At 40.5% G+C, this 18,225-nt stretch overlaps 1 protein-coding gene across 1 annotated transcript in view; it reads left to right on the top strand.

Moving 5' to 3' along the window:
• The first annotated feature begins 6,409 nt into the window (after positions 1-6,409).
• Positions 6,410-18,225, top strand: part of LOC117878239 — a 28,278-nt gene continuing 16,462 nt past the window's right edge. The window contains exons 1-8 of the mRNA XM_034772335.1: positions 6,410-6,500; positions 8,099-8,268; positions 10,518-10,692; positions 11,739-11,853; positions 12,563-12,639; positions 15,607-15,715; positions 17,143-17,242; positions 17,659-17,729. Coding sequence (XP_034628226.1) covers positions 8,164-8,268; positions 10,518-10,692; positions 11,739-11,853; positions 12,563-12,639; positions 15,607-15,715; positions 17,143-17,242; positions 17,659-17,729 — 752 coding nt within the window. The 5' untranslated portion in view covers positions 6,410-6,500; positions 8,099-8,163. The remainder of the gene's footprint in view (positions 6,501-8,098; positions 8,269-10,517; positions 10,693-11,738; positions 11,854-12,562; positions 12,640-15,606; positions 15,716-17,142; positions 17,243-17,658; positions 17,730-18,225) is intronic.

The raw sequence follows: 18,225 nt of genomic DNA on the forward strand, positions 1-18,225 counted from the left end.
ACTCAAGCTCAGGAGCTACAATTATCCCTGGCCCTTATGTTGTGGGGGAGGGGAGGAGAATAAGTCCCTTTGCTCCTTCCTTCCCAACCCCTGTGCCCATATAAAGGGAAGAGATAACTGGGTAGGATAAGTCTTGTAATCACCTTACATTTCTTCTAGGTCAGTGCCCATGGCATCTCTGGGTTATTGTAACATGCCTCTACCGAGCTTGTCAAGAAAGTTCTTCTTGTATGGGCATGCACTTATTGTATATACCAGTGCTGAGAATAACCTTGTCATCATTTTAGACAGTCCTCTTTGTGGTCAGTAAAAAAACCCAGGCTATTTCTCAATTGCAAAAGATTTAAGTAAATTCTTCTTGTGATGTTTTTTCTTCACAATTTAAGGGCATGGCTACACTTGCAGATGTAGAGTGCTTTGAGTTAAACCGTAGAGTGCAGTAGAGAAAGCGCTGCGGTCTGTCCACACTGACAGCTTCAAGTGCACTGGCGTGGCTACATTTGTGGTACTTGCAGCGGCATTGGGAACGGTGCATTATGAGCAGCTATCCCAGCATGCAAGTGACTGCAACGTGCTTTTCAAATAAGGGGTGGGGTGGAATATGACAGGGAGTGTGTTGTGTGTATGTGGGGGGAGAGAGTGGGTTTTGGGGGGGGCTGAGAACATATCAGCATGCTGTCTTGTAAGTTCAGACAGCAGCAGACCTCCCTCTCTCCCCCGCCTCTCTCTCTCACACACACAGCATTCCATACTAATGATTGCTTTGTCTTAGATCAGCTAAGCAGCCAGCTCTCAGAAATGGAGCTTTCAAAGGGCATATCTGCATTCCTACAGTGATTCAAACAATGACAAGAGTGGCCACTTGATTTAAGGGGATTATGGGACATTTCCGGAGGCTGATCAGAGCGCAGTAATGCAACACCTTGTCCACACTGATGCCCGGGCATTGTAGCCAAGGCACAGCAAACGTTATTCATCTTGCCGAGGTGGAGTACCAGGAGCGTTCTCGCTGCGTTGTCAGAGCGCTCTACGTGCCTTGCCAGTGTGGACGGGAAGTGAGCTAGTGCGCCTGGGGCTGCTTTAATGCGCACTAACTCGCAAGTGTAGCCAAGCCCTAAGATAGCAGTCAATATCTAAATGATGCTCAGAAAGCTTTGACAAACAGACTTTTAATATCCTTCCTATTAACAAGTGGTACTTCAAAGGAATTATTTGAACTTGGCTACAGGAACCAATTAGATAAACATATCCCTTTTGCATATAAGGTCAGATAATACCTATTAGAAGGTGTTCACCTGCCTGGTATGGCCATCTGGGCTAATCTTGAGTCTTCTTACAAGTTAGTGATTCTTTTCCCCCAGGAGGTTTGCTTGCTGACTTTGCCTGAATGCTTACACATGAGACCAAACTTGACTTCCTTTTTTAACAGTCTTAGTTACTATAATTCTTTAATCATTCCACTTCATTGGACTATCAGGGCTTAGATGATCACACACAATGTAAAATAACATCTGTGGGCCAATCACAGTTGTCCATTTAATAGCCTAACACTTCTTTTCAGATGAAGGATTCTTGGAGGTGGCCACTCCAGGACATGTAATAATGTTAAAAAGAGAGTAAGTGATTTATCCATGGTAACTCAGCATGTCTGGGGCAGGACCTGGAACTCAGGGCTCTGACCCAAAACTTCTACCCCGAATAAGACCTATACTCTAACCAATAGGCAATGCGTCCTATGTATTCCATTAGGGGACTCCCAAGAGGTAGAAGCAAGTTCTTTAGGAAGGTACCTGCAGTCCTCCAATGAACAACTTGTCAGCTACAATAAAGAATTTAGAAGTACTTTCAAAATTCCTAAGTGCAGTGCCCTGTCAACACTACTACTTTGTTATGGTTTGCTCTAAATATGGTTTGTGTTCACACACCATACAGCTTACTAGTATTCTCCTAGTAATAGGTGACGGCTTCTCTTCCCCAATAGTCAGGGGTGAAAGTAAGGTGGTATGGGCCGATACGGCGTACCGATAAAAAGTGGCCACTGGTACCAGCCCCTAAAGCACTGTCACAGCAGCCCTTTAAGCGCTTTATCATTGCTGCCCCTTTCCACACCCCCCCCAGGTTGCCAATGGGGGGGAGGGGATGAGTAAAAGAAACAGCTGCCCTTGGCCAGCTATTTAAAAGGGCCTGGGGCTCTGGCTGCTGCTGCGATAGCAGAAGCAGCGGCCGGAGCCCCGGGCCCTTTAAATCGCCGCTGGAGCCCCGGGCGGTGTGGGCCAGGCAGCCTGGAAGGGCTGGCTAGGGGATGCTGACCCCCCCCAGCCCCTCCCCTTCTGCCCGAGGCCCCACCCCTTTGGGGGGGCGGAGTCGGCCCCCATACCTGTAAGTTTTCAATTTTACTTTCATCCCTGCCAATAGTGCATCAGTATGAGGTCTGCATATTGTAGCCCCAAGTGATTTTTCTCATGGAGTCACTCTTTCAGTTCTAGTGGCTTTCATTAGAGAATACTGACCAATGGAAATTACGTAACTCAAACTTGCTTTGTTAGCTGGCCTTGAGAGTTCAGTCACTGTATGTATACAGAGAGAGAAGGGAGGTAGGACAAAGGTATTGGTGACTGAAGGCTATAAAATGGTATGTGTATGCTGCCCTCTACCCCAAAATCATTCACATAGGTGGGGCATGAGGAAAATGAGTTTAAAATGTTGGAAACCTCTAGTCAAATCTTCCGTGGTGAACATGAGCATTACTATGTGTTAAACTATAAAGACAAACTAAAAAATGTTAACAATGGAAATATACCAAACTTAGAGTGTACAGTAGAAAACTACACTCTGGGGCATTGAACATATTTGTGATATGTTAGGATTAATTATAAAATTCAGCATCTCAAACTTAATTCTGAAAAGTATTTTTTCTCTTTAACTATTTCAAGGATGTCGAATGTTTAGTTTTTATAATCAAGATGAATCCTTAATGGAGATACACAACAATAGATAATTTCCCTCATGAGAATATTCACTGCTGCTTCAAAGACTGATCTTGCTTCACTTCTTTATGTTTCATACTTGTCTTTGTTTTATTAATTATATTTTCCACAAAAGGGAAGTATTAATTTGGGAATGATCCAGACTGGCCAAAGACAAGAAAGTAGCAGGGATGAAACTGTGTTATTTACCTCTGGGGCTTTCCTTTCTTTTAAAAAGAAAAGTAACCATAATGAGTTATTACAATACTTTTGATGTGCTATAGCTTTCTTATTGACTAATTTATAAATGGACTATGAAGGATTAAAGTACTATCATGTAGTCAAGATCCACTTTAAAAATAGTATGGTGAGACCTCGTGTATGGGTATATCATCTATAGAGCATCCATAACACAAACATGGCCTACTCGATAGAGCACTAGACTGGGACTCAGGACAGGCAGGTTCTATTTCTGGCTCTTTGCTGGGTGACCATGGGCAAGTCACTTTACCTCTCTGTGCCTTTTCAATAAAGCACGTTGAGATCTACTGATAAAAAGTGCTATATAAGAGGTAGGTATTATTAGGAGGATGTGACCCAGGGACTTCTTGATGTCAAATGTCAAAAAGTACAGGGGTGCATAGGGTTTTACAGGGATCCCTGGGACGGATATCTGCATAATAGTTCACTGAAGGGTGACATGTGAGGTCTCTACCGAGAGCAAGTAGCCTACTGATTATCATAATCCCTGCAAAATCTATATATGGATAATATTTGAGGAGTTATGTATCTATTCTGAAAATTATGCTCTTAAGGTCTTGGAATTAAGGCAGGTCACCAGAAGGTGACATACTTCAGAGATGTTCCTTTCAGGCAGGCAGTAACTGACACCTAACTCCCAGTCTGGCCATTTGTGTATTGTCCACCTCATGCTGTATGCCTATTTGCACACTGAGCCAGGTGCAAATTGAGAGATTGCAAAAATCTATAAGAGAGGAAATCCACAGGCCCAAACAAAGGGCGGCGGTGGGAGGTGATGTCCTGTTTATGAATAAAAATGAAGAATTGGTCCCATGTATATGGAGTGCAAAGACACATTGAATCCTTCACCTTGGAGACTAGCTAACAGCATGCATGTGTCATGAAAGAAGAAGCTGTAGAGTGCTGCAAGGATTCTGGGTGAGCAATACCCTACTAGACATGAGTGTATCATGTTAATTAAATCCAGGCTCTAGAATATGTTATGATTTTTTAATATCCATTTGTTGCCAATATTTCTACTTGCTGTCACTTGAATCTCTGTGCTTTGTTAAATAAACTTATATTTGATTCACTATAAACAAATCTAAGTACTGTGAGTTATGCGGCGCGGCGGTCTGAGGTGGAGCCAGTAAGCTGGGTTGTCCTGTTCCTCTGGACTATGAGTTTCCAGTGGACAAGAGGGTGGACACCCCAGGGGGACACTTGGAGAGCTTGAGAGCTGATGGGTGCCTATCGTTAACCTGCAGAGTAACAGCAGGGCCTGCAAGGCCTAGAGGGGAGCGCTTGTGTTGTCAGTGGGGTTGGGGAGCTGATGCTTGGCAGACACAGACAAAGCTTTCTCACACTAAGGGCAGGTGGCAGCAAGGTGTACCCCTCAACTCAGGGTAATCCTGGGAAGCATTACAGGGAGTAACAATTAGAGTTATAATTCTGATGTAACATTAATGTTTTGTATCTGTTCGCTCTAGTTATTCACATGTGTCACAAACCTGCAATATCCCCAGAGGTGTGATGTACTTGTCGGTTTGATATCAAAATAGTAACACAGGAAAACAGGCTTTTTCTGTTTGCTAACTGTATTTACATTTGTAAATAAAAAGAACGCCCTAAATTGATTATCTTGGCTTGTTTTGCTTGGACTTTTGCATGTATGTTTAAACAGGAGACCTGACCCTGCTTCAATTTGAGACAGTGGCAAAGCTTGCATTGAATTCAACAGGTGTAGAATTGTGTCTGTAGATGGATTTTATTCAAGATGTAACATGCTTCTCAAATCTCAATATAGATTGTTTATGGACTGTTATGAATATGAAGGCACCTGATTTTTTTTTTTTTAAAGTATTTCCTTCAGCAGTACTGTTGACTTTTAAATGGCTCTCCTTACGAGAGACTATAACTTCACTTGGGTTAACTACTTGTGAAGTGTCTGTAGTGAACAATTTTTGTATGCAGCCCTTCGGTCGTTTTGGTGGAACACAAACACAGTTCCATCACCCAGCAGTACCTGTTCAAGTCACATGACTGACCTTGCCAACAGGAACATTTGCTGATGAGAACAGCTGAAACTGAACAGAATGAAAACCAGGCAGAATGAAGCTACTCATCTCATCAGGGGAGCAACTAGAATCCAAATACCTTCATTTCCCTGCGACTGCTAGTGTGGGAAAGTGATTGCTAATGAAGTCTGAAATCATGTCAGAGAAGTGGAAGATTCTCTCAGTTGGCTCGTATCCTTGAAACTATTCATTAGCAAACACTATTTACCTTCTATAGTGGCAGGCAAATTTCCTTGTCTACACGGGTTCTTTTTACTCCCCTAGAGAACCAAATTCAAACATTGCTGTAAGACTGTATGTTAAAATTATAGCAAAGATGCAACAAGATTTATGAATTATCAAAGTATCAAAGGATGGAGAGTGAAACACTGCACAGCTAAGGTACAGAATTCCTGTGAAGACAAAAACCTGGAATCAGACTCAGATTTCTTTAGATTATTAGAAAGAAAACTTTTAACTGAGTGAGCCAAGGAGATTTTGAAGTTTAATGATGAAAGATGACTGAAATCAATCTCAACAATATAGAGAAAAACACTTTCAACAAGCCAAATGTGTTGTATAAATCATAAATTAGCCAAGCAATTCACACAAGATGACCTGGGACCAAGTTCACTGGTGTTGTATGTAGGCACAATTTTGTTGAGATAAATAGAATTGCTCTCACTTACACCAGGAGGGAATTTGGCCCCTTGGTTATGATGTGATGCTTAACCAATTGTTTTTTGGAGGGTTCCCCCCCCCTCAGATGTGAGCTAGATTAATCTTTTAGATTATGGTGTCTATTTCATGCATATTAGCAAAATTTAAAAAATGCTGAAAAAATGCATTTTTTAGCAAAATAACAAATGCTGGTGAAAGTATTAGTATGGTCAGTTAAATGTACACATGTGACTTAAAATATCACACATCAGGACTGGCCAAACATTTGAAATGATGTTGCCATGGGCTGTTGGCAAATGTAAGCATCTCATTTCCTTGCAAATCTACATGCATTTGAAAAAAAAATCATAATAATATTCTCAGGCTGTAGAACCACAAAGACACTAACTAAACAAAGTTACATTTCACTCCCATAGCAACTATACATAACAACTAAACACTGCCCAGTCAGGCGGGACACTTATTACCTTCCTGACAAAGTGTATGTTAGTTGCCTTTATTTTAACAACATCCCCAGTTTTCTTCAGACTTCTCAAGCTTGGGACTTAAAAATAAGGTAAAATGTATATTTCACACTTCTGTTTGCACAGGTGGCAATACCCCATCATCACTGCTTCTTTTTGATATGTTTAGGTCTTGTTTCAACACAGGGTGGGATTTTATCATTTGGGGAGTCTTTTATGATGTGGTAATGCAAAATACTTGTTAGAGAAAAACCTAGTCATCAGATGTTGAGCTAAATAATGAAATAAACCACTATGAACTTTTTGGATGCCTATTTACTTTCAGTTGAAGGAGATAGTTTGTGTGGAAAGATTGCAAAGTATCTAACTATTAAAGAGTAAATATCCAAACTAGTAGATCTGGTTGGAAATTTTCTGATGTAAAAATATTTTATTGGAAAAAGCTAATTAATCAAAAGTGAAATATTTTGTGACACTGTGTTAATTTTGAGTAAATTTTGTTTTGAAAATTATGGACTGGAGCATTCTGATAAGGTCAAAATATTCTGTTCTGACATTTTCGGAATGTAACATTTTTGTTTTCCATTGTGAAATTACTTTCCTTTAAAAAATGTATAATAGAATTAATATAATATAAAATGTAGAAATTAGAATAAAACATGTTGATGTTATTAAAACAAAACATTCTGACCTTAATTTTTAAAATTTCATTTTGTGGGAAATTTTGACATTTTTGGTTTTCATTTCATTGAAATTGTGTTACTTTCCATGAAATAGAAAATCAGCTCAGCTCTACAAACTAGACATCACTTGCTTTAGCAATCAATCACCAGGAGAGAATGGATTTGCAGATCGGGACCAAATTCTGTTCTCAGTTACATCACTGTAAACCTGGACTAACTCCATACAAGCTTATACATTTGTACCAGGGTAAATGAGAGTAGATATTAGCACATGGTTTCTTACAAAACCTACAGGAAGCTTTAGGTCCGAAGAGTTCTAACTCGTATGTAATTATAAGTTACACTATGTGTAACATCGTAAGGACTGGAATAGATTTCAAACTGAAACTAGGAGTTAGCCCTGCAGTTTGAAAATGCAACTCAAGACTCAGAGTTTATACAGAACCTTACACTTAATTAAATCACTGGTTGAGTTAATGATTATACTTGGCTTTTATGCAGCATTTTTCAGCTTCAAAGTATCCTACAAAGTAATTAATTAAATTAAATGTACCATTTAAGCTGATCAAAACCATAGAAACCATATCATGTGTATTAAAAGTAACGTCTTAATATATCTACAGCTAGTGCAGAATGTGGCTGCCTGTCAGTTAGCCAAGAGAGACATATTTCAGCAGTTCTTCAACAGCTTCATTGGTGTCCTATTCACTTCTGGATATAGTTCAAGGTGTTGATTGTGTTTCTATTTAGCATTATGTGACTTGATCTCTGGCCTTCCAAGAAACCGCCTCTCTTCCCTGGAATCTGCCATGGCAGTTGAGGTCAGCTGGGGAGTTTACACTAACAATCCCTTACTTTCTGAAGCCTGAATTCAAAATTCTGTATCAACTGAAATAACCAATCACATCACAGGCATCTACATGGACATTTTAGATTGAGCTAGGCCATCTCATTTATTTGGTTTCTTTATATTTTTCAGTTCTAGATGTTTCTTTTTCTATTTTTAGATCTGCAAAAGTATTCTGAGGTCTTGTAAAGTGACGTTAATAGGAACCACTCTAATTCCTGCTAGATGAGTGACCCAGCCAGAGAGTTAGACCAACCACAACCACCAGACCATGCTGGAGTCCAAGCCGTCTATCAGAAGCTGGTCTTGTTGACAAAGCACAACCTAAAAGTAACTATCCTTTACAGCAAGGATTTTTTTTAAGTGTTTAAGCGCTGGTTGGCAATTCATTTTGTTACATAAAGGAGGTTCTCTCAAAACCACATGTCCACATTGCAGCCCTAAGCTTAGGGCTTCAACCAGCTCTGTAATAACATACGTTACACCCAGCCCTGCAGTATTTTACTCTAGAGTAAGCTGAAAGTTTTTAGTTGTTTCCACTGTAGATCACTGTACATTTGCAGTATTTTATCATCAGAGGCCATAGCCCAGTCCCAAACAGTCTTTGTAGCAGATGTCCCATGAGTCATGGGCCATTTTCCATGAGTTTCCACTCACGAGGGCCAAAGGTGCTGCCTGTTCTTAAGGGGAAAGATTTACTTATTCAGCCAGGGAGACCTTGCCCCGGTCATTTCAGGATCCTATCTTTGAAGCATAGGAGGAGGCCAGCCACACAGAGAAGCACACACCAGAATACAGTGCAGAGGCAACTAGATTGAAGTTAATCTTTAAAAGGTCTGGAGGCAGCTAGAGAAAAAAAAGAGGGGTTGTAGTGTCTGAGGAAAAAGTGATTTAAGAGGACCTGGAGAGTAGAGGCTGAAAGGTTAGAGAAAGCAGAAAAAGTCTATGCAGGCTGGATGGGTGGGGAGCATCATCTTCTGATTATGGTCTATAACAGGAGTGGCCAACCTGTGGCTCTGGAGCCACATGCGGCTCTTCAGAAGTTAATATGCGGCTGCTTGTATAGGCACCGACTCCAGGGCTGGAGCTACAGGCGCCAACTTTCCGGTGTGCCATGGGTGCTCACTGCTCAACTCCTGGCTCTGTCACAGGCCCTGCCCTTAATCCTGAGCCTGCCATGCCCTCGCTCCTTCCCCCGCCCCCCAGAGCCTCCTGCATGCCATGAAACAGCTGATTGGGAGGTGCGGGGAAGGAGGGGGAGGCGCTGATCGGCGGGGCTGCTGGTGAGTGGGAGGTGTTGGGAGTGGGGTGTGGGAGATGATGGGAGGTTGCTGATGTATTACTGTGGCTCTTTGGCAATGTACATTGGTAAATTCCAGCTCCTTCTCAGGCTCAAATTGGCCACCCTGATCTATAACCTCCTCCTCTCCAGCCTCCTTGACACCGACAGGGCATTCTGCCATCAACAGAAAACATCTGCTATGATCTTTCTTGCCCATTGTCCTGATTATGTCACCCCAGTCTTTGAATGCCTCCACTAGCTCCTTCTCCACCACCTGAAGTTCAAGCTTCTTCTCATCACTTTCCAAGCCCCGCACACCTTTGCCCCTCACTACTTATCCACTTGGGTTTTTATTGAGTCACCTCTGCCCCCTTTTCTCTGCCATTGAATCTTGACTGCTAAGAGGATTGTTTTATGTGGCACAGACTACAGTCAACTGTGCCACCAATGTCTGTACTCTTGTCCAGAGAAGACAGCAAACAAATGGTCCAGAGAAGACAGCAAACAAAAAAGATGACAGTTTTACTTGACAGCAATATTATACATGCATTTAGCTAGAAAAGTTAATGTGCATTCTCACTCAATTAGCTTCCACTGATGCAATTACAGAATGGCCCTGGATGAGGAAGGCCAATTGAAGTATCACAAGAGTAGGCAGCATCCCACAATCCCTCACTTCTGCAGGAGAACCTGGTCTATGTGCAAGTGGAAGAATGAAATAGACAAGCTTGGCTTCCTGTGTTAATTTCGTAGTGACTATATTGGGAAGAGATCCACCAAGAGCATACATTTCCCTATTACACTGGGTTAGTTGCTCTGTTTCTCCTGAGCTAACACCCATCCCTCACTCTGCAGTGACAGGGAGGATGAAACAAGCATTCCACTGCACACTATTTATTACATATGTGGTAATACATTTGTTTATCCAAACACATCTTATCCAAAAAGCACTACTATCTGAAAATGTGCTGCATCCCCAGCCATGAATCATTTCCACTGAAAAGTTCCTCATTTATCAGAAATGTCATTAATCTGAATAAGTTCTATGTATCCATTCTATTTTAATCTACAGTTGTATATATGGTAGTTTATAAATTATTTAGGGATTCTTCAGGATGGAAAGTATTATCCAAGTGGAAGATATTATTGTTAAGGTAGTATTACCTTAGGCCAAGTGATTAGCCGTATTTGGGGACTTCCAGGTTGTTTCTGTGGGGAGGAGAAATCTAAAAGTCTGGTAATACAAGGGGAAAAGTAAATAGGGATTTTCAGATTACTGATATTTTTTTCTTTTCAGATACCTTCTTTTCATAAATACAACAACACACCTTTCAGTGATGGGGATTTACAGCCTGCAAAGATAGTTGACCATTACCTGACAGGAAAAGAACTTTACAAAGAGATCAAAAAGTGCTATGGACTGTCAGGAGTGGACTTAGTGAGGCAAATATATTCTGAGCATTTGCTAGAAGGTTAGTGGTACTGAAATTTGTTTCTAAGCACCATAGTCTAATCTTGATTCCAAACAAAGTCCAATGAGAAAGGATCAGGCCCAAAGTGAGGAATAATAGGCAATCCAACAGAGGAATTGTCCTATCAGATCAGACCACTGGTCCATCAAATCCAGCATACTGTTTCCTACAGTGGTCAGCTCACATGCTTCAGAGAGAATGGGTAAGAAACCCCATTATGTAGGGAAATTTCTTCCCAAGCCTAGGCAGTTAATCGTTGCTGTATCCACAAGTACAGGTATAAACTCACTGGGCTAGTCTTGTGGTAACTTCTGATCCATTATGTTTTCTACTTAGCTCATGTATTTTTTAGAAGTTGTCTGTAGAATTTAATTTAAACAACAATCTTCAGTGGTCACCCTTAAAAGCATTCTGGTTTTGCTTTAGATAATGAGATGTTACCATGTTATTTACAGTATTGTCTTTAATATTATCTTACACAGTAGACAAGATTTCAACGGCAACCATTGTAACAACAACAGAGTCAGCTGAACGAGGACAAGATAATACATTACAATATTGCATAGCTTTTCCCTCTGAGGCTTTGTACAGTTCACTTAATCTTTCTATTTCACTTTCCATAGCTGTAAAATTAGAGCTATTATCTAATTTATGGGGGTGTTCTGAGGAACAAATGGTTAATTTTTAGGAAGGGTTTGGAGGATGAGAAGTGCTAACTTCTGTTTTATGTTCTTCAGTTTTGCACTTATTCTCTATAGAGTTATAGTATCTGATTATGATCCCATCTGTGCTGATTTTACACCAGTGTAACTCCACTGACTTCTCTACAGAGTTACGCCTGGTTTACACCTAAGAATGCAAGATCAGAATAAATTGTTTTGTCTTTTTCATATAAATGTGTAAACAAACCAATGGGGCCAGATCCTGCATTGTTTGTGCATAAAACAGTCCCAGCAAAATCAACAGGAGTTTTGCGTGCACAAGGAATATAATAGCATCATGCCCACTACTAACTTGAAGTTACTTAGTATATATTTTCCCTTTAGGGAACCAGTCCAATGCAGCAGTTTCACTCCCTAGCCAGAGGATGATTGATAACATCTTGGCCAGGAGAAGTATTCAACGGCTTGAAAAGAAAAGACAAACGGTCAAAATGATCAAGTAATAACATTTCTGCTTTGGTCAAGCTTTCTGTAAAGTTACTTATGACACTTTATATTATTGATATCCCCATGATTAATTCTCTATGAGCTCTACAGACATCTTATGTAACTTTGATACACTAGATATTATCTAGTTAGCCTAGTCTTTTCTTGAAAGGATGAAAAGAAATTGAGTTTCCCTTTTTGCAAGCAAGCACCATTTTGGAGGCCCAAAGAGAAATTTTAAACTTTCCCCACATACCAAGTAAGTATAGAAATGGATCACATGTTAATCAGAAAAAATAGTTTGATCCCATAATAAACTTGTGTAGTCTGTTACTGGCATCCTGATTGAGGAGCTCTGAAGTCATTTAAGACAAAGTTTCACTGCTCTTAATCTAGTTTTTACCCTTTGAAATATTCTCTGAAGGGGCTAGAAGACTAACAGCAGATTCCGACAGTATGTGTATTGCGTGCACTTTTTCATTTTAATCTCTTCCATCAGAATGTTTCTATTTTTGTATTGTGGGAGCAATGGCTTTTGATTAATAGTAGTCTTGTCACAAATACTACCAAAGTAAAACTAAAGAACAGTCTAGAAACCGGGGAAAATAAAACAACCCAACAACACTGAATCCATTTGACACAGTGGAAGTATTCAGTCAAAAATCTAAGAAGGAATCAGAATGCAACCTTTTAAGAAAATGTCATCTGTTTTGGTTTTCCAGAAAGCTGAATGAAGAAAAAGTGTGTTTGGAGAAAATGCTCCAGGAGTTACAATTAGAAAAGAAATCCTTTAGGCATGGTATGGTATCACTCAATTTACATGACTGTAACCAGGTGGAGCCAGCAGCAACAAGGGCCGGGTTCAGTATCTAGGGGTTCCTTTTCAACAATACAACACAAAACCGGCTTGAGTCCCCACCCAATGACCTGGAACAATTACACACCACCCTATAAGAGGCAATATTTCTCCTCTTGCAAGCACAGATTCTGAGTGTAGCAAAAACTTTTAATAAAAGGAGGGAAGTAACTCAGAATTAATTTGAGAAAACACTGCAGCTAGGGTTCATAAACTCAAACTCGGGGGGAGGGATAGCTCAGTGGTTTGAGCATTGGCCTGCTAAACCCAGGGTTGTGAGTTCAATCCTTGAGGGGGCCACTTGGGGATCTGGGGCAAAAATCAGTACTTGGTCCTGCTAGTGAAGGCAGGGGGCTGGACTCGATGACCTTTCAAGGTCCCTTCCAGTTCTAGGAGATAGGATATCTCCATTAATTTAAAAAAAACCATGAGCAAAAGACCCACCCCCAAGTAAGTTGGGCAGTGTCCTTTTCCCCTCAGGTTCTTAAGTGCCCATCCCTTCTCTGTACCCCACTCACAGTTGCTGTCCTTGGCCAGTGCAGCCCCAGACTTCAGAGGTTCATCTGCAGAGTTCACCTCCCATCCTATGTGGAGGGGCGGGGGTCAGGAGGCACCTTACACGCTCTGCTGCTCGGGCATTCACTTGTCGCCCCAATGGCCAATTGTCACGCCTCTGCAGGGCTCTGCTCTAGACCTCTCCACCAGCCTCCCTGCTGGCTCCTTGCTGCACTTCTCTGCCAGCCACCCTGCTAGCCACGCCTCTCCACCAGCCACCCTGCTGACTGCTTGTCGTGCCTCTCCACCAGCCATCCTGCTGACTGCTCACCAAGATGTCCTCAGGACACCCCCCCCCCAATTAATACAGCACTCAGTGATTTCAGCTGTTAGTGTGGGAGGCAGAGCCTCACTGCTGGTGCACACTGGGCAGTCTCTTGCAATAGAGACACTGTCCCAAAGTAGGTCTAATACTTAGACATATGTATCAGCAATTTCAGCTCTGCAACATGTAATAATACTCTCAATCAAATCTAAATTAGCTCTTATTATGCCAGGAAGAAAGAAAGGATCAAATGGTGTCTAGGACCATTAAACAGGGCCTACCCTCTCTCAACTCATTGGGTTTTGGAACCCATGTCTCCTGCCTAGTGAGTGCCATGTAGTTGAGGGTGAGTTCCTCCATCGGGGTATGCCAGGTACAGTTCTGCTGCTATTGGTTCACACAACAAGGATAACAACCCTTTATTACTCCTGCCCCAATAATAAGGAGACTGGGGATCCAACACAAGCCACAAATGATCATTTGGGCAAGCAATCCCATCATGCTGAGCACCTAGGCAGGGTGGGTGTGTCCATGCAAATGAGATCAGCTTCTGAAGTCTTCTTCCACAGCTCACCACTAGATGTCAGGGGAGAGCTCATTCAGACTCTGCTTACGTTACATTTATATAGAGCCTGTAATACCAAATATGATTACCCTGATCTAGATTTCTGAGTTAATAGGTTCCTTCTGTTGTATATTCTGCCTAAGTTCAAAACTTTTTCTGGTTGCATTTTGATGTGCTAATATATGAGCTCCCTATGGTCCTGCTCCTGCAAACACTTATGCAGGTTGTCACAGTCCCAGAGTAACTACACCTCTGACCTCTTCCTGGCCTCATTGAGAGCACCCCTACTTAGGCCTCCGGCCACCACCTTTCTCTGGGAGGGAACTCGCATCCCTCTTCCTGCAGATTGGGGATTTAGGTTGCAATTCCTTCTCTTCTTCATAGTGATCACTTTAGTAGGTTACTTCAGCACTGTTATCTCCTAAGAGCTATGACAGGGAGATGAGTCACTAGCCAGCTTTCACAAAGCATAGTACATTTATTTAGGACAAAGCATTACAGAGAAAACATATCGTGAAAACAATAAACAGTTTAGATACATGCTTTTCCCACCTGGTGTCACCCATCTTCCACGTGGAGAACCTGGTAGGTTTCAAAGTCCTTCACACCTTTCCAACAGGGTTTTGACCTTGTGGTTAATGTCTTGTGTCAGTTTTTGCATCAAGTGAAGGTCATCACTCCTCTGTAGTAGGCTGCCCACTTTATACAATGCTCAGTTCTTTATCTGTTGGGCTTCCTGAACCAAGTCAAAACCAGGGGCAGTACTCTGCAAACTTGTTAACCTATCTAAAGATTTGCAGTAATCACCCTTATTCCCCTGCATGGGCATGCAGCAGGACTCACAGCTGGGCCCACTCTGATTATACATTTAGTCAAAAGTTATTGCAATCAATTTGTTAGTTTGTGTAGGGACTGGATGGCTCCAGGGATTTGTAATGGGTTAGAGAGCTTTCAGCTCTAGACTGCCAGTTGAAATCAAGAGCTGGTCAATAGTTTCCACATGTTGCTATCATCTCATGGCTGTATGATAGTCTGGATGAAATAATTTGGTAGTCACACTCCAATTTCCCAGTAGACAAGTTTATACCCTTCAGGAAATCCTACTAGAAGCGATACTAACTGTCAGGCTTGTTTGCTGCTTCATTAGAGAGGCCAAAGACTGAAGAGCCTAGAGAGAGATCCTCGTGCATTGTAGAAATGGTTCCTTTGGGGCAGGCCTGAAGCATATTTGTCAACAGGGAAATTTGGATAGCTGCATCGTGCTGTACCTGTTCTATGAGTAAAGAACATTAGCCTTAAGGGCTGTTAAATTGTCACCTTTCACAAATATTGACTTCAAATTATTTTTTGTAAATCTCATGGTTGAATTTTATTTTATTATTATTATTATTATTATTTACACAGAATGCTGTAGAGATCTTATAGTCTGTGATGTCCATGTTTATGAAATTTCTGGAAAATGTGTATGGTTAATGGATCCTGCACAAGATTAAGCCCCCTCTACTAATTTATGTTGTGCTTTTAGATTTCAAAGTGTCTCCTCGAGACATGGAAAATAAACGTACTCTACAGAATCGAATCCACTCTACAATGGAGTGTTTGCCTGAACTAGAGGCCAGAGTCCAGAACCTCAGGTAGCTTTCTACTTGATTTTCTCCACTGACGTAAAATAAGAATTGGGGCAAACATGCAGTATTTCTGGAAAGCGTTACTTTACTAAGAACTTCCCTAAAAGTTGTTATGAGGGTTTCTGATTAATTATTAATTCAAGTTCCAAATTTATGGCCCAATACTGTGCACAATGGCTATCTCTGTGTATAGACCTTGAATTGAAGTAAACAGCCCTTCCCCAAGTCAAGCGGCTACAGGATCCGGGCTTGGGGCCATTTCTTTGTTATATGTTGCTTCTTGAAGAAATATTCGCTGTAAGCCTTTGCTCCATTTCATTTGAGAAATAACTGATGTTTGCTATATTGTGCATCTGCCTTCAGACTCTCTGGATCTGTGATTTCACATCATATCTTAATTTTACCATTTCACCTCATAGTCATGTCACAATTGACTTAGTAGCTTAGGATATGCACATATTTCTCAAAATGATAAATCTCAGTTGTATTCTTTATATTATAACACATAAAATATACACTAAGTCACAATGTGTGTAAGACTGTAAATATGTGAAAGATGATAACATCAGGGCGAGAGATGTGGTATATGGCAGTATAACCCTAATCCAACCCTAATCTTCTATGATTCTATAATGAGGAACTATGGAATGAAATTTACAAAGAAAATTTTAGGCTGAATATTAGGAAGTTACCTTGGCAATGAAAGAATTAAAGTCTCAGAGAGATGGATAGTGAAATATATCAATTAGGCCATAGAATACTAAAGATGGTCAGGAATTATTCAAACAAAACGGTTTGTCAAAACCGTAACTAGTCAAAACCAATCCTTTTCCATGAAAAATCTCTCTACTGGAAATATTTTTAAAAAGTTTCTAAATTGTTGAAACTTTCTGTTTCAATATTTTTTACATTACAAATTCTGGTTTTCCAGTTCAAAATGACTTTTTGTATAGAATTTGTAGCTAATTATAGAGGGAAAAAAAGTCAAAATCAAAATGAAACATTTTGAAGTTATTGAAATGAAACATGTCAATTGACCTAGACCAACTTTTGAGGGTTGAGGAGAATCAAACCCCCTCTCCCCCCCAAATTTTGACGTTTTGTTCCAATTCAGGAAAATTTTCATGCGACAAGAGAACCATTGCCCACCCAGCTCTGTAGAATAGCCTCCCAAAAGAAGCCCCATTGTTTGGGACTGGACAAAATGCTAGCAAATGTATTGTGGTGACACATCCTAATTGGCAGGGGAATGGGCTTCCAATAGCTGGTAATAGATATTTTAGCCAGAACAAGTTTTTGGTTCTAGAGGGCAATTGGTTCTTTATTTAAAAAGACAGAAAGGGCCATTTAACATGAGTAGCAAGAACTTTTTTTTTTTTTTAACCTTTTTGATTATGCAAAATAAGCTTAAACGATGATATGTTACTGTACAGAGAGGAGCTTCATAGAGAAGATGAGAAGAAGCTAAGGCCTTACATTGGAGAGTCCTTGTCAGTTGCTGCTGAGCCCTATCAGCTACAAGATATGAAAATGGTTTGTGCTTTGAATTTCTTATAACTTTTTTCATACTGTTAGAAAACCCAGCCTTTGATTCCATTTGAGAAACTAAGAATTAGAGTTGGTCCTGAACCAAAATATTCATCTGAGCACTCCTGAATTTTGGAAAAGTTCATATCCAGATCCAAATTTTGTGGCATTAGCTAATCGTTAGTAAGGCTGTTGCATGTGTCTTTAAGCCAAAACTGTAGAATGAATCTAACTGAAGGCTCTTATTGGCCTTCTAGATCAAACTTAGAAAAGACAGCTTTTGTTTATCTACAAAATGGTGTTATAATGGGTAAATTTAGAAGAATAATTAAATCATATAACACAAGAGCCTCTGAATTAAAACGATGTTTTCTAACAATGTGGTTAGCAATTTTACAAATAAGAAATATCCTGTCTCTAAGGTTCAAGAACTACTTGGTGAAATGGTGGAAAATCTGATGGATGACTACATAATACATGTGCCTCAAGACATGTATCCTTGCACTGTAGAATATTCTTTAGAGCTAATCAAAGTAATACTCGGCATTCTACTGTCACTTTCAAAATTTCAAAGCAGATTACTTTCAAAGCCTATTGTATGTCCAATTGTGTTTTAATGGTAGCTTCCCGCACTGTTTTGGTTTCCTCTGGATTGTACAATTGAATATCAATCAAATGAGAACAATAATTGTAGGAAAAACTGCAGACCTATCTATCCAATGCAACATATTTCCTTAGTGGGAGATAGACCAAAGTCAAAACCTAATTCACATTGTTAATGTATTTTCATCATCTCAGAGGTTGTTTTCAATGTTTCTTCCCCCCATCCAAGAGCCAGCTTGCCCTGGCTTTGTAATCTGAATTTCACAAAATCAAGAGATAAAATATATCTGGAAGTCTTGATGAGCACATGATGATTAAAGAAGGGCCCAAACCAGAACCTCAAATCCAAATACCCCCAAAATTACATTAGTCAGTTAGGCCCCTAC

This window comes from Trachemys scripta, chromosome 5, assembly GCF_013100865.1.
Source record: "Trachemys scripta elegans isolate TJP31775 chromosome 5, CAS_Tse_1.0, whole genome shotgun sequence".
NCBI classification, from domain to species: Eukaryota; Metazoa; Chordata; order Testudines; family Emydidae; genus Trachemys; species Trachemys scripta.